This window comes from Microtus oregoni, unplaced genomic scaffold (genome assembly GCF_018167655.1).
Source record: "Microtus oregoni isolate MIOR12 unplaced genomic scaffold, Mior012 000056F_ref0000123, whole genome shotgun sequence".
Taxonomy (NCBI): domain Eukaryota; kingdom Metazoa; phylum Chordata; class Mammalia; order Rodentia; family Cricetidae; genus Microtus; species Microtus oregoni.
In genome coordinates, this window is record NW_024543832.1 from 6,470,591 (window position 1) to 6,487,091 (window position 16,501).

At 39.8% G+C, this 16,501-nt stretch overlaps 1 protein-coding gene across 1 annotated transcript in view; it reads right to left on the reverse strand.

Annotated features, from left to right (window-relative positions):
- Nucleotides 1–16,501, reverse strand: part of Abcb5 (ATP binding cassette subfamily B member 5) — a 132,030-nt gene that overhangs the window by 31,886 nt on the left and 83,643 nt on the right. Inside the window, 1 exon segment of the mRNA XM_041638802.1 lies at nt 1,314–1,520. Coding sequence (XP_041494736.1) covers nt 1,314–1,520 — 207 coding nt within the window.

Consider the following 16,501-nt stretch of genomic DNA (forward strand, 5'->3'; position numbering starts at 1 on the left):
AAAGCAGTGGTAGGCAGTGGCACTCAAGACCACGGCAGGCCACGAAGGCAGCCAGCTGGGTCCCAGGTAGGAAGCTGAGAGACCGAGATAAATAGACACACCATGTAGAGTGAAGTTAGATATTTATTTAGTGGGTTATGGCAGGGGAAGGGAGGAAGGGGGAACAGCAGAGAGAGAGAGAAACAGAGAGGGGAGAAAAGGAGAAGTAGGGGGAAGGGAGAGACAGAAGCAGCCTCTTTGAAAGAGAGATGGATAAGGAGAAGGACTCTGGCTGCAGGCAGGCAGGAAGATCTGCCTGCCTCAGCAGTAGATGGGGGGCAGTGGATGGGACTTGTCTCTTAAAGGGACAGGACAGACCATTACAGACATTTAAGTTATTTTCATATTCAAAGGATGGCAATCAGCTTTGAAGCAGTAGGAAGAGAGAAAAAGCCTAAGGCCTGGAATACACTGCAGCTTCTAAAACTCTGTCACAATAAAAAGGACTGTAGCATACAAAGCAACCCAAACAAAACAAATGTCATCCCCCTAACCAAAGCATTAAAACACATTGCAAGAGTAGGAAGCCCAAGACAGTAAGGTTTGCTAGCTACTAGAGGAACGGATGAGCAGTTCTTCCACCAAATGACCTCTTTTAACACAGATGGTTACTCTATGGCAGTGTTTTCCTAAACCTCAGACATAATGCTCACTTTTTTGATCCTGAGATCCTGAGATGCTTAAATGTGCCAAAGGATTTTCTATATATTTGCATGAATTATTTACTTTGATTATAAAAAAATGATAGGTAGTATTTAGGTATTATCAATTTCATTGTCTTGTATTCAGTAGCTGTTAGATTTCTTGTACATTTTGAGGAATAAAATACCCAGAATTATTGTTTGCAAACTTTTAATTATTCCGTAAATAGAGGATAGGGAATCATGGCATTATAAAATCCCCCTTGACAGTAAGAGTAATAGCAGATGACACTGTTATGTATGCTTGCTATCTTCTGGCTGCCATTCTAAGTGTTTTCTATAACGATGCTGTTTTGTGTAATACACAGATCTGTAAATGGATTTTTTTTTGTCATCCTTGCTTTTCAGAGGAGCAACTGAAAGGTGGCAAATGTGTATCTAACATATTTGTGCCACACATGTAGGACCTGGCTCAGCTCTGTTCTGAGTCCTAGACTACATTGCTGTAATATACCCACACCTCGTCCAGCACTGATCTACCAGCATTTCGGTATGTATACAGCGCTCTGCAGACTCCTAAGAGACGAAGTTATAAACATGCGACTAGTGAGGAAAACAGAGCCTGTCCTTTACCTTTCCAGCACTCTTGCATTCTTGCTTATTCCTGCTGGCAAATCCAGCCACTGCCGCAGTCTCAATCATCCCTGTAGGTGGAGTGAGTACAGGTGCGAAGCTGAGCATCAGGAGAGTCATCTTCTACCCGTGTATGAAGGAGATAAGAGCAGACAGCACCATGCTGGTCACATCTTGGGTTATGATACCAAGTTTTGAAGTTGCTGCCTAGAATCAGACATATTTGGGGCAGGGCATGAAATTTAGAAGAATTCTTATATATTCCTGTAAAATAAGGTGTTTTTAAACTTTCACTTGGACTTAACTATTAATGAGGACACATATTTTGTGAAACCCTGGCTAAGGAATCCTTTCATTTCCCACCTTATATTCAGGATTGTCAGCAGCACAAAATGGCACCTGTTCTCACTGTGTAGGAAGACTATAGGAGCTTTGGATTATTTGAAATTAAATATGAACTGTTCTGTTGGTTTTATTTTTTGTTTTTTCAGATAGGATCTCTACACACAGTCCTGGCTGTCCTTTCAGTCACTGAGCAGACTGGCCTCAAACTCTGAGAGATCCTCCTGCCTCCAGCTGAGTGCTGGTGTCATCACCATCTCCCACAAGCAGGACCTGCTTAAAAGTCACACTGAGAGGTCTTTTTAGATGTGTGGGATTTCACGCTCTGATTCTAATTAAATGTCTTGAAAATTAAAGTAACAGGTTTCTTTTGTCTCATTGAAAGGTGTCCCTGCTTTCTTGCACGCACACACACATACACACACCATATACATACCCTATCTCAACCCTAATTTATAGTGGATTTTCTTTTAAATAACTGGTCTTATTATTACTGTTTATTATTATTATTATTATTATTATTATTGTTTGTGTGTGTATATGCTACTCACATGGAAAGGTCAGAGGATAGCTCTGTGAGTTATTTCTTTCTTTCCAGTTTTATATGGGTTCTGAGATTCTAGTTGTGGATTGAATGACAAGTGCTGAGTCATCTTACCAGCTCCTAACTCAGAAATGACAAGTGCTGAGTCATCTTATCAGCCTCTAATATAGAAACATGTGAAAACAAAGCTGGCACTTGAAGAAGGAGCAGAGTGATGGGCACTGTGTACTATAATAAAGCAAAGAAGTAAGAGTAAGTTAGTCTTTCATGAAGAATTTTTTAGTGTTTGTTGTTATGAAACTGCACTGACATTTATTTGGTATTTTAAAGGAAAATAAATATCTTAATATTTAATACCATTAAAGTACCAGTTTTACAGACTTACATAATTACATGCACTTAAAATTTAAGTGCCTGGAAAACATGTTTTAAATTGCATATATAAACTTTGTAAAGATTCCATGTATTATACCTAAGTAAAAGAATTCTGTTTTTTCCTTACATAGTTATTAAAATCAACTTTTTATCTCTAAAACAATACTAGAATGAATTGTCTGTTTCTATTTTAACAAAATTTCTTTATGTAATCTGTAAAGCTGAGATTGTTGTGTAGCTTTGGCACAGTTAACTCTCATATGACTTCCATCAGTCTGTCTTGCTGAGTCTCAGCGGTAGTGAGCCACAGGTACCTCCAGGAGTCCTAGACTATACACTTGAGGGAGCACTGACAGACAAGAGCACTTGTAGGAGAGCGAAGAAGGCTCATCATCATGGAAGATCTCTGCTGCTGTGCTCATTATCACTGCTCTGGCCCATGGGCTGAAATGGGAAGCAGTATGAGTGTGTGCGTATGTGTTTACTTACATAATCTCTCTCTCTCTCTCTCCCCCCCCCCCCCCCCCCTTTGGGTCTTACAGACAGGATTTCTCTGTGTAGCCCTGGCTGTCCTAGAACTCGTTCTGTAGACCAGGCTGGTCTCAAACTCACAGAGATCTGCTTGCCTCTGCCTGACAAATGCCGGAATTAAGGAAGTGAGCTACCAGTGCTTAGCGTCTAAAATTTCTTGGGTCCAAGAGTCTCTGTAGTTCTCACAAATTCTGACCCAAGGCTACAAGATTGGTCAGTCTCCTTCTTTCCTTCTTTTTTGTCTCTCTTCACAAGGGAGAAATAGGGATCTCCTTTTTTCTTCCTCCCCTCCTGCTCCTTCCCTTCCCCTCCACTTTTCTCTTCTCCTCTCCCCTCTTTTTCCTTTATCTGTTTGTGGTTTTTTTAAAAAAAAGTATTTATTTATTATGTATGCATGTACACCTGCAGGCCAGAAGAGGGCACCAGATCTCATTATAGATGGTTGGCTGTTGTGATCTAGCTGCCTTTACTCCCCTTGACCAACAGCAGAATTCCTTGTGGTCTGTAATTGACAAGGATGTTTGTGTTCTTTCTGGCTGGTGGTTTTCTACACAAGCAGTAGAGGTATAAAAGGCCTTTAGCTCAGGGCGAAATAAAGGTTGCTGTTCTTCCACCGGAAAAGAAGCCTCTGTGTCTCAATCCCTGCATCTAGGCTGCCATGGTATGGCAGTAGGCCACCATGTAGTTGCTGGGAATTGAACTCAGGACCTCTGGAAGAATAGCCAATGCTCTTAACCTCTGAACCATCTCTCTAGCCCTTTTATGTGTTTTAACATGAGGTTCCATATTATGATTCTGACTGGCTTGGAACTTGTGAAAATATTCCTGTTTCTGTCTCTTCAAGTGCTGAGATTACTGGCATGTGATACCATGCTTGACTCTTAATTTTCCTTAATAGACTTATCTCTCCATCTATAACCTATTGACTATCACAATGACTACTTTTTCCTGCTTGGCACCATCTTCACCTTGCTCTGGGTGCTCCACCCATGTTTTTGATACAATGCCTGCATGCCTGGTTCATCATATCTAGGCTCTAGCACCTACCTTCCTTTTCCAACAAAGATAGAATACCAGCATTCAGCTATTACATCATATAGTGTTCAATGGAAAGATTAGAGGTTCTCTTTTACTCAAGTATGTGCTTTAAATAAGATATTTATCATTTTCTTTTTTATACTTAACAGATTGGTCTCATTAAGTAAGGGCGTAAGTGGCAATATTAAGACAGAAAAAGAGGTGGAAACATCGTAGTGCAAGGTAAGAAAATATTCCCAAAATAATCTTTAAGTAAGTAGAACTGTATAGTTGTTATATAAGCACTGCATGCTTAATGTGGTGTCAGAAGCCTTCAGTCTTAGCACTCAGGAGTCAGAGGCAGAGGCAGATGCAGGGGGTCTGTATAAGTTAAAGCCAGATTGTTCTGTATAGTGAATTCAGTAAATTCAAGCTATGTAGTGAGTTCAAGACCAGTGAATACTATGTAGTGAGACTCTGTCTTAACATCCTCCCTCCACTGCCACCAAAGAAAGCCCAAACAAAGAGCAATATTGTCAGGAGCCAATTTCCCCCCCAAATTATTACAGGAACCATCACCCTGGGGAGTCTGCAGAGAACCCCACACCCCCAATTGTATTGAGAACTGTTCTATTGATAGAGCCTACCCCACACCCAATTATCTGTTAATAGAGAGCTATCTGTTAGCGGAACCCGCCCCACATTCCAAACTATCTAGAGAACTAGGTATGTCAACTTGTGACTTCCTGGCCTACGTGACCTGACCGAACGTAACCTCCTGGCCTACATGACCAACGTGAACCACGCGGCAAAAGTCCAGGCCCCTGTGCCCCCCCCCCAAATTCCTTATCCTATATAAGCTGTAACCCTGTCTCTAATAAACTGAGACTTTTACAAGAACCCCGCTTGACCTCCTTCCTCTCTTTCCGCCCATATCTTCCAGATAGCGCTTCTCCAGGACCCTGTAATTACTGAACTGCCAGGCGGGTTACAACCCCTAGACTGAGTAACCCTCCAAGGCAGAAAACACAATATTTCTTATGTCATATGAATGTTCCTTCAGTGGGGACCTTGATACTTAGGCAATGCACTAAAATGTTAACTTTCTTTAGTGTTATGAAGAAAAATAATAAGAATAGATTTTCACTGTGTGGCCCTGGTCTGGAACTCTCAGTGTAGACCAGCATCCTTAAACTCATAGAGATTCTCCTGGTTCTGTCTTTCAAGGGATGAGATTAAAGGCATGTACCACTACATTTAGCCAGGCACCTGATTTTTGGCAAAGGTGTCTAAAAATATTTATTGAAGGGAAGACATTGTGGGTTGACTAGTATTCATGTTAACTTGACAGAGCTAGAGGCATCTGATGGGGGGCGGGGCTGAGTTGAGAAAAATGATGCCATCAGTTTGGGCTGTAGGCGGGCCTCTATGGCATTTTATTAATTAGTGATTGACAGAGAAGGGCCCACAATGGGAGAGACACCATGGAGCTGCCGGATCCAGATGCTGGGAATCTTACCTGGTAAGCCACTGCCACATGACGATACACAGATTAATAGAAATAGGTTAAATTAATGTAAGAGTTAGCCAATGAGAAGTTAGAGCTAATGGGCCAGTGTTTTAACTAATACAGTTTCTGTGTGATTATTGGCACCCACATGACCATCTAAATCCACATAAAACCTGAGAGCGCTTGAAAAGGAATTCTAGATAAAAAATAATACAGAGTTTAACACAGCTTCTTGCTGTTTGCTGGCAACTTGCTGAAGCACCTTTAAGAGAGATTTTCCTGATTTAGCCATAGTAGGAAAAAAGCCACAGCTGTCTTAAAATGCTGGCTTTCTGGGCTATGCTGCCAGGGTGACCTCTGGCTCTTTCGGGAGACCAACTATTTGGATGGGATTTTTGAGCAGACTGCTGCTGCCTGCTTAATGGTAACGTGGACCAGCTTTGTGTCTGTAACTGGGGTGGTGCACGTGGCTCAGAGACACAGGTGGCTCCACCATGCTGGACTGTGCAGAGTGAGCAGGAAGTACCATATATATCATAGTAATAGTACAGCTTAAGTTTTAGACTGTGCATAGCAAGCAGACAGTGCCATATATTCCCTACTAATAGCACAACTTAAGTTTTTAAGAAGCAGTTTTCATTTTAAGAAGTTCTCGTGGACAGTAAAGAATTACAGATTCACAATAGGACAGATTCAGACATAAAGGGGTCACAGTGTTGGATAAATGTACGTAGGCTTAGAAGAGAGAAGAAAAAGAGTATGGAGGGTCATAAAATAAAGTCAATGATTCAATAAAAAAGGGTGTAATGTAGTTAAAGAGACAGAGTACAGACAGTCATAGATTAAAGGAGTAAATAAAAATAAGCCAAGTAAAGATGGAAAATTCACAGAGAGGCTGGATTATGTATATTATTGTTTTTTTTTTTTTGAATTTTTTAACTGTGAAGGAGCTAAGCACAGTGAGACATTACATTGTATGGGCTGCTAAGCTAAACCAGCATGTATATTATAAAGGTATCATGACTTCCACATTTGGGTCTAAGGATATGTTGCTTTGGAAAAAATGGTTCTTCTTTTGTTTCCACAGAGGATGAGAACCTGCGGATTCGTTCCAGGCTAATATGGTTTGATAGACCACATCTCCTTGAAAGGTCACAGTGAACAATCCCAAAAAATTATTGTCACCCAACTGCTGACTGAAACGAACCTAACGCACAGGATACACCATGAAAGACCTGATTAACAGCGCCTGCAATCAGCAGAAAGCAGTATGGACAAATCTACACCCATATTCTCAAATATTGTCTATAAATGTTTGTTTACATTTAAAGGAGGATATGATATAGATGTGAACAATTTGCATTGGTATGGATCTTGGTTTATTGATACAAATTTAAAGTAAATTTTGCTATATGTATATGTATTTCTGATCTTGATTAAGGTATTGTGTTTGTGTAGTTCACTTAAAATATGTATAATTAAGAAATATAGGTTAGTACATAAGATTTTTTTAGATGTATAGATAAATATTTTAGTTAGAGAGTTACTCTCTAAATCTTTCATAGACCTTCAGAATATGGCATTTAAATGCTTTAAAACTTTAGGACTTTTCATGACAATGAGACACATCTGCTCCTGGCAGCACCAAGCTACTTCAAGAGGAAAATGGACATTGAAGAGGCTCCTTATAGTGTTGGTTAGCCATTTGGGCAAGAATCTGCTCTTGCCTGGACTGCTTAACTGGACATGCAGGACCCGCAGAGAAATGACTACTGAACTTGCCTAACGGTGAGATGATCCTTCTGGGTTCCTGATTCATGAAAGAGTCTGCTAGACATTCTGCAGGACACAGAAGAAAGTGACTGACAAACTGCCAATATAGGTGGAACTGTCTTTGAAATTTCCTGCTTCATGGAAAAGTCTGCAAGATACTATGGTCCCGTAGGCTGAAGATGGATGCCCCAATGATACAGAAGAAGTTTGGGTGACTCTCCAGGCAGTGAGATGTCTCTGTCATTTCGAGAATTTTGGAAGTTGCTTACAATGCACTTCCTGTTTACTTAGGTAATTTTATATCCTTCTGGAGTCTTTGATGGAGTTGAATAATAGCTATATATTATACTTATAATTTTCCTTAGTTATGATAAAAGATCAAATAGATATAAATATTGTAATTGTAATTCTTGTTTAATATCTGTTTTGTTATATGTAATTTTACTATGTTAAAGTAAAAGGGGAGATGATGTGGGAGTACCCTCAGTGTGCTGCAAATACCATTAATGAATAAAAAAAACTGCCTTGGCCTGTTGATAGGGCAAAACTTAGGTATTCAGAGAAAACAAAATGTCATTCTGGGAAGAAGAAGGCAGAGTGGGAGAGATGCCATGGAGCTGCAGATGCTGGGAATTTTACCCAGTATGCCACCGCCATGTGATGATACACAGATTAATAGAAATGGGTTAAATTGATGTAAGAGTTAGCCAACAAGAAGTTAAAGTTAATGGGCCAAGCAGTGTTTCAATTAATACAGTTTCTGTGCTATCATTTCAGTTCTGGGTGGCCGGGACAAACAAGGGGCCCTCCTCCTATAGCCCAGCCCATTGTGGGTGATACCATCCTTAAGCTGGAGGTCCTGGGTTATATAAGAAGGTTGGTTGAGCAAGACATGGAGAGCAAGTCAGTAAGCAGCACTCCTTAATGGCCTCTGCATCAGTTCTTGCTTCTAGGTTCCAGCCTTGTTTGGGTTACTGTCCTGACTTTTGTCAGCAATAGACTATGATGTTGACGTGTAAGTTAGATCAAATACGTCTTCCCTAGGTTGCTTTTGGTCATGATATTTCATCATAGCAATAGTAACCATAACTAAGACAACCTCTTCAGCAAATGATACCTGGAAAATAAATGCTCACATGTAAAAGAATAAAAGTATATCTTCATTTCTTACCTTGAACGAAACTCAACTCCAAATTGGTCAAGGATATTAATTTTGACCAGAAATCTGTGATGGAGGAAGATAGATTTTCTTACAGACTTAATGGGTTTTGTAAAATTATGTCTTTCCCAAAGTATAGAATGTCTAGTAAACTATAGAAAGTGATTTGGGGGAGGCAGAGAGATGACTCAGAAGTTAAGAGCACATGCCACTTTTCCAGAGGACCTGGGTTCAATTCCCACCACCCATATAGCAGCTCATAACTGCCTGTAACTCCAGTTCCAGGGAATCTGATACTCTTATTCAGACACACATGCAGGCAAAACATCAATGCACATAACATAAAAATAAATTATTTAAGAAAAAACAGCTAAAGGGGGCATAACTGGTAAGAAAACTATATACAGAGGAGTGGCTAGCCTGGGCAAATTAAAGGGATCTTAGGATGCAATTATAGTAACATTCTACATGGAAGAATTTCTGCTTCTGGCCAAGATGGAGTAACATTTATCTTTTATCAGAAACACAAAGGAAGTACGTGGCAGGATGGTGTTTAAGGTATTTGATATAAGGTAACCAGTGGCAAAAATGGCAGACATACATAATGATTGCCTCAGCTTCTTCCTTTAAGTTTTCAGAGCAGTGCAGAGATGTGAACTGAAGCAGAACACTGTAGTAATAGGAGCAGCGGGGCTGCGTCCCCAGCACCCTGGTCGCCTGGCTAGCTTATGCTCCGAAATAACAACACACAAACTGTATTCTTTTAAACACTGCTTGGCCCATTAGCTCTAGCCCTTACTGGCTAATTCTGATATCCCGATCAACCCATCTCTAATAAACTGTAGCACCGGTCTTACGGGGAAAGATTCAGCATGTCTGACCTGGAGGCTTGCCTCATCGCATGCGTCTGCCGGGGAGAGGGGAGCATGGCCTCTTCCTCCCAGCATTCTGTTCTGTTTACTCCTCCCACCTATGTTTTAACCTATCAGGACCAAGCAGTTTCTTTATTGCTTAACCAATGAAATCAACAGATTGATATATGACACTCCCACATCAGAACACAGCAGACTGGTGAGCAAGCGGAGGAGCTGAGGCATCAAGATCAGCTTACAGAATATTTACCAGAGAGGAAATAGGGCTAAACTGAGGCAAAGCAGATAATTGATGGAAGGTGCTTTTTTGAGTATTTAACTAAAATATGCATGCATGTGAGGACTGGGTTGTCCAGAGAGGGCCTGGCTAGAGAGAGTTGTGACTCACAGGACTCTGGGTAGAGTGCACAGAGTCATGTTGCCTTGGAAGTAGACTTCAGCCGTGTTGAACAAACAACATAAATACTTGAAAGGAACGAGCCCTTCCCAGGTGATTTTAACTTATTGAAAAATGACAATCAAGAATATATAAGAAGATAATAATACCTGGCATCTAAATTGCCAATTTCCTAATGTGTAGTATCTAATAAAAAATAGCCAGGTGTGTTAAAAGTAGTACAGTGAGACTTATAGTACGGCCAGAATACATTTTAGAGTACTACTCAGCAGTAAAAAACAAGGACTTCTTGAATTTTGCATATAAATGGATGGAAATAGAAAACACTATTCTGAGTGAGGTAAGCCAGACCCCAAAAGAGGAACATGGGATGTACTCACTCATATTTGGTTTCTAGCCATAAATAAAGGACATTGAGCCTATAATTCGTGATCCTAGAGAAGCTAAATAAGAAGGTGAATCCAAAGACAAACATATACGCATCCTCCTGAATATTAACCTTCATCAGGTGATGAAAAGAGACAGAGACAGAGACACACATTGGAGCACCAGACTGAAATCTCAAGGTCCAAATCAGGAGCAGAAGGAGAGAGAGCACGAGCAAGGAACTCAGGACTGCGAGGGGTGCACCCACACACTGAGACAATGGGGATGTTCTATCGGGAACCCACTAAGGCCAGCTGGCCTGGGTCTGAAAAAGCATGGGATAAAACAGGACTTGCTGAACATAGCGGACAATGAGGACTACTGAGAACTCAAGAACAATGGCAATGGGTTTTTGATCCTACTGCACGTACTGGCTTTGGGGGAGCCTAGGCAGTTTGGATGCTCACCTTACTGGACCTGGATGGAGGTGGGTGGTCCTTGGACTTCCCACAGGGCAGGGAACCCTGATTGCTCTTCGGGCTGATGAGGGAGGGGGAGTTGATTGGGGGAGGGGGAGGGAAATGGGAGGCGGTGGCGGCGAGGAGGCAGAAATCTCTAATAAATAAATAAATAAATAACGAAAGAAGTTAATCAGCTGAAATCACTCCAGAACTGACGGAGGGTTAGATGCTGGGTTTTCTCGCTTATACATAGACTTAGAAAACAGCAAGCTTATAGAAAGAGAATAACACTGTGTCTATCAGAAGCTGACCCTTAAACACTATGTTTTGCAGCCATAATATGTCATGGATCACTGTGTGTTCTAATTATATCACACGGTTTTTGGCTTGTATGCTATGACACTATGTACTACAAATACAAAAAAAATTTAAGTATTACGAAAGTGACACTTACCATAACACTCTCATTTTGTAGAAAAACAAAATTCAGAAAAAAATAGGAAAACTGAAATGGAATATTAGAATTTTCTTCCTAAAATATAAAAATGAGACTTAAGCTAATTTTGTAAGTGGCCTATTTACCAGTCAAAATAATCATGCATAGATAATAGTTAAGTTAATCACATCTGGTTGTATCAGGGGAAAAGAGGTGTCCAGGATGCAAACCTTGGTTAATAACTGCTCTTCAGAGTTGAAGATACCAAAAGAGCAACATCAATAGTAAATTTTTGATAACTAGATTATTTTAATAGCCAATCAGATGGCACATACTTGCTATCTTCGGAAGCTGAGGCAGGAGGATACTGAGTTCAAGGATATCCTGCTCTACATAGTTTGAGGCCAGCCTAGGTTACATAACAAAACTCTTCTCTCTCTCTCTCTCTCTCTCTCTCTCTCTCTCTCTCTGAGTGTGTGACAGTGACTGTTTCTATATTAATATAAAGATATGGAGATATAAAGATTACACATATAACGATTTATATGCAAAGATTCTTCTTTGCAGTGGGTTTCCTGGCTCACAATGGGTCTGTATATGTTAATGCCACTTACTACTCGGTTTGTTTCTGCTTTGACACATGAAACTTAACGTGACTGAAATGTTAAGAATTTCTATATAGAACAACTATACATAAGAATACTTACAGAACCTAAGAGAGAACTATGTCAATATAACCTGAAGTGGAATCTGCTAAGACGGTACTATAAGTGGCGGTAGTGAAAATATATATGAGAAGAAATAACGATTAGTTGGACAAACAGACAAAAGCTTGCCATAAGAATGCACATTGTATTTACTCATTGTTATAATTCATCAGTGTGCTTTTTGTGGAAAAAATCATTGAATTTACCAGATTGTGCTACACACTTGATCATTCTTAATAAACTTAGCCTAAAACCTCAGGACAGGACTGTAATTATATGTCAACTTATACTGTGCTAAATAAAGTCATTTCAGTGACTACTAATGTTGCTTGACTCAAAAGGACTATCAAGTTGTTTTATGTACATCCCATGTCAGAGTGAAATCAAGAAATGAGGTCAGCATTGCCCAAGTTAATATGCCAGCACAAACTGATCAGTTCATTGGCTCTGGAATTAATAAATAAAGTCAATGTTTATGATTTCTTGAGGCAACATAATTATAGCTTCAATGAGCTGAGCTCTTGGCATCAGGATTGGGTGTGATGATGGCACAGAGTGTGCACCATGGCGTCAATAACATGCTTTTTTGTGTGTGCAAAACTGAGGTAAGACTTATGGTTGATGACAGAGTTACTAGAATTCATAGAAATAATTATAACTTGTAATTGTGTAGAATCTAGCTTCCAAAAGAAACTAAAATGGATTTATACTTTTATTAAAACTGCTTATTATATGGGAGTATGTTGATAGATATGTGGGCAGAAAGCCATTACCTGGGGCTAAAACAATAGCAGTTAAAGAGGCTGTGTTCACTTCTTTTAGGAAAGATTTTGTCATGCTGTGTTGCTGTGTGACTACACCTCACCAAGATGTTCTGATCATTGTTCTCAAAACACCAGAGCTTCTGCTTCTGCTTCTGCTTCTCCTTCTTCGAGACAGAGTTTCTCTGTGTGGCTCTGGCTGTCCTGAAACTCACTCTGTAGATCAAGCAGGCCTTGAACTCACAGAGATCTGCCTGCCTCTGCCTCCTGAGTGCTGGGATTAAAGGTGTGTGCCACCACGGCCCTGCTAGCATCAGAGCTTCTAAAAGTGATAGTAAGAATATTTGTCAGCAGAAAAAAAAAGAATTTGTTGGGCAATTCAAAAAAGCTAATTGTATGTACACATATAATATAATATATAATATATATAATATAATACTATTATATATTTTGAGCTAAAAGTTTATGACTAAAACATATTGTTTGTTATTAAGGATCTGTTTTATGGAAATTCACCCTAATAAACATAGCAAACTTAACTGAAATTGCATCATACAGAAATTGGAATATGATTTACCTACATTCATATGATAGAAATATGGCATGAAATTATTTCTAGACTTATCTCTAGTATCTTTTCTTGATAAAGGAATTAGTGAGCAAATAAGGCGGGCAGGCCATTCCTTATCTGCTAGGAAGAGTATCCATCATGGTGGATGTGAACTCACTGTTATGAAGCCAAGCAAATATTTATGTAAACTCAAATCACTCTCACACCTCGACATCTTTTCTCATTTTATCTTTCAAATTCATTGAGTTCACAGTGTCTAGGACCTGATCATTTTTCGATAGTTATTGATTTTTGAAAAGGATCTATTTCTTTTTATTTTGTGTATATGGGTGTTTTGCCTACATGTAGTGTCTGTGCATACTTGGTGCTCTTGGAGGCCACCAGAGGGCATTGGGAGCTCTGGGATAGGAATTACAGGGGGTTGTGAGCTACCATGTGGGTGCTAGAAACCAAACCCAGGTCCTTTACAAGAGCAACTTAAAATCTGAGCCATCTTTCCAGTCCCATCACAATGAATTTTGATTAAAGTAGAATGTTTTGACTTGTTCAGAAGTTGCTGTAGGGGCAATATTTTCAGTTGCAATAAGGGAGTTTCATTGATCACCAGCCCTAATTAGATGACTAAAAGGGTCAAGCTGGGCAATGTTCTGTTTTTTAATTTTATTTTTTATTTATATGCATGTGTCTGTGTATGTTGTGTGTGTTTGCATACACATCCTTGTGTAAATGTCAGAAGACAGCTCTGTGGAGTCAGATGTCTGCTTGCATCTTCATGTTGATTCTGGGACTAGAATTCAGTTACTTGTAGTAACTGCCTTTATCTGCTGAATCCTCCAGGCCCACTAGCAATCTAGTAATATTCTTTTTCCTTTTCTCTTTCTTTCTTTCTTTCTTTCTTTCTTTCTTTCTTTCTTTCTTTTTCTTTCTCTTATAAAGGATTATAAAATCTGATAAAGTATTTCATTCAAAACATTTGAAAGGTAGTAAGAAAAAATAGCACATTAGCACAGTAAAGAAAAAATACCACTTTTGTGGACTGGGGTTTTGCATGGACTTGCCAGGACTGGCATTTCTGTCTAGGGTTGCAGCTGGCACCTCAGATGCAGTGGTTGTACCTACCACCCTGTTTTCTGTTACACAAATACTGTACTTAATATGTTTGCACAGAAAGGTCTTCAGCCCCATTTTAAAATTGAAATCTCATCCAAAGAGGCCTTATTATCTGTTAGAGTTCATATTCTAACAGAGCTTTAAACATTTATCTTGGATTGGGATGATGGCTCAGTGGATTTGAAGGTCTAAGTTCTGGTCCCTAGCAACCATATAACTTAACCACACCTGTATCCACAGTGCATAGGAGCTGGAGATAAGAGATGGCTGGCGTGTGCTGGTACTGGCTGAGCTCCAGTTTCAGTCAGAGGCCTTGTCTCAGGGCAATAAGAAAGAGTGACGGAGCAGGGTACCTGACATCCTCCACTGGCCAAATGTATCTGGGCATGCATGTACATGCACACACCCACACACCTGCATTAACAAAAGCAACCTCATTTAAATTAAGACTGTGATAATTTGCTTTGTACTCATTTTCTCAATTATATTAAAATTTTATTTGTTTTATAAAGGTTAATTTTATTAAAATAATTTGAAAAATGGTATTTATTCTATCATCTATCATCTATCTGTCTATCTATCTATCATCTATCTATCTATCTATCATCATCATCATCATCATCATCATCATCATCATCATCATCATCTCTTTGTCTAATGTCACCGTGTAGCCCAGGCTGGCCTTAAATTCACTATGTGAAACAAGCTAGCCTGTAGCTTGGAGCAATTCTCCTGTTTCAGTTTCTCAAGCACTGAAATTACAGACATAAACTACCACACTTGTTTAGCAAGTTGTTCTTTTCCTCCTGCAACAACCCAATTCCCGCACTTACTCGAGCATCATGCTAAGTGTGATGCTACCATTTCCGTGACCTGAATATGATGAATAACATTTTCTTTACCTGTGATATGACAGGCTGGTGTTATACATACTGTCTAACATGATCTGCTTAACAATTCACACAGAGTACACCCCTAAATCATAATTACTAAATATCCCTTTATGTAAGGTCTTAGTTTCTGGGGAAATGGGAATTAAACTTTTGTTTCATTAATATTTCTGGTGCTGGGCAAAGTGCATGCTTTTAATTCTAGCGTTTGGAGGCTGAGGCAGGATGGAACTTCATGGGCTCAAGGCCAGCCTGGGTTACTTAATGATGCCCTGTCTTAAAACAAAGCAATGAAACAGTCTGTGCAGGGTGTGTTTTCTTTCCTCTTTCTAATTTCTTGTTCTGTTATTTCCTTGTGAACTCTTGATTCTAATTCTTAGAATCTTTTTAGTTTTAGATTTATTCTAATACACGGACCCTGATCTCAAAGATATCCTTCAGTCTTTCCTTAAGAATTCCCTGTTGGGTTCACCTTCTTATTTAGCTTCTCTAGGATCACAAATTATATGCTCAATATCCTTTATTTATAGCTAGAAACCAATTATGAGTGAGTACTTCACATGTTCATCTTTTTGGGTCTGGGATACCTCACTCAGGATAGTGTTTTCTATTTCCATCCATTTGCATGTAAAATTCGCAAAGTCATTGTTTTTTTACCACTGAGTAGTACTCTAATATGCATATATTCCACACTTTCTTCATCCATTCTTCCATTGAAGGGCATCTAGGTTGTTTCCAGGTTCTGGCTATTACAAATAATGCTGCTATGAACATAGTTGAACAGATGCTTTTGTCATATGATAGGGCATCTCTTGGGTATATTCCGAAGAGTGGTATTATTGGATCTTGGGGTAGGTTGATCCCAAATTTTCTGAGAAATCGCCACACTGATTTCCAAAGTGTTTGCACAAGTTTGCATTCCCACCAGAAATGGATGAGTGTGCCCCTTACTCCACAACCTCATCCGCCTGGATATGGGAAGTAGACAAGATTGCCGGGCAAAAACTGGGAACTTGGGGGTGTGGTGGCATGAGGATAAGGGGAATTGGGGTGAGAAACATGAGAAGGGGAGGATTGGGGGAGCTTGGGGGAATGGGATGTTTGGGATAAAGGAAGGGTGGACATGGGAGCAGAGAAATAAATATCCTAATTAAGGGAGCCACCTTAGGGTTGGCAAGAGACTTGACTCTAGAGGGGCTCGCAGGTGTCCAGGGAGATGTCCCCAGATAGTACCTTGGGCAACTGAGGAGAGGGAATCTGAAATGACCCTATCCTATAGCCATACTGATGAATATCTTGCATATTACCTTAGAACCTTCATCTGGCGATGGATCGAGATTGAGACAGAGACCCAAATAGGAGCACC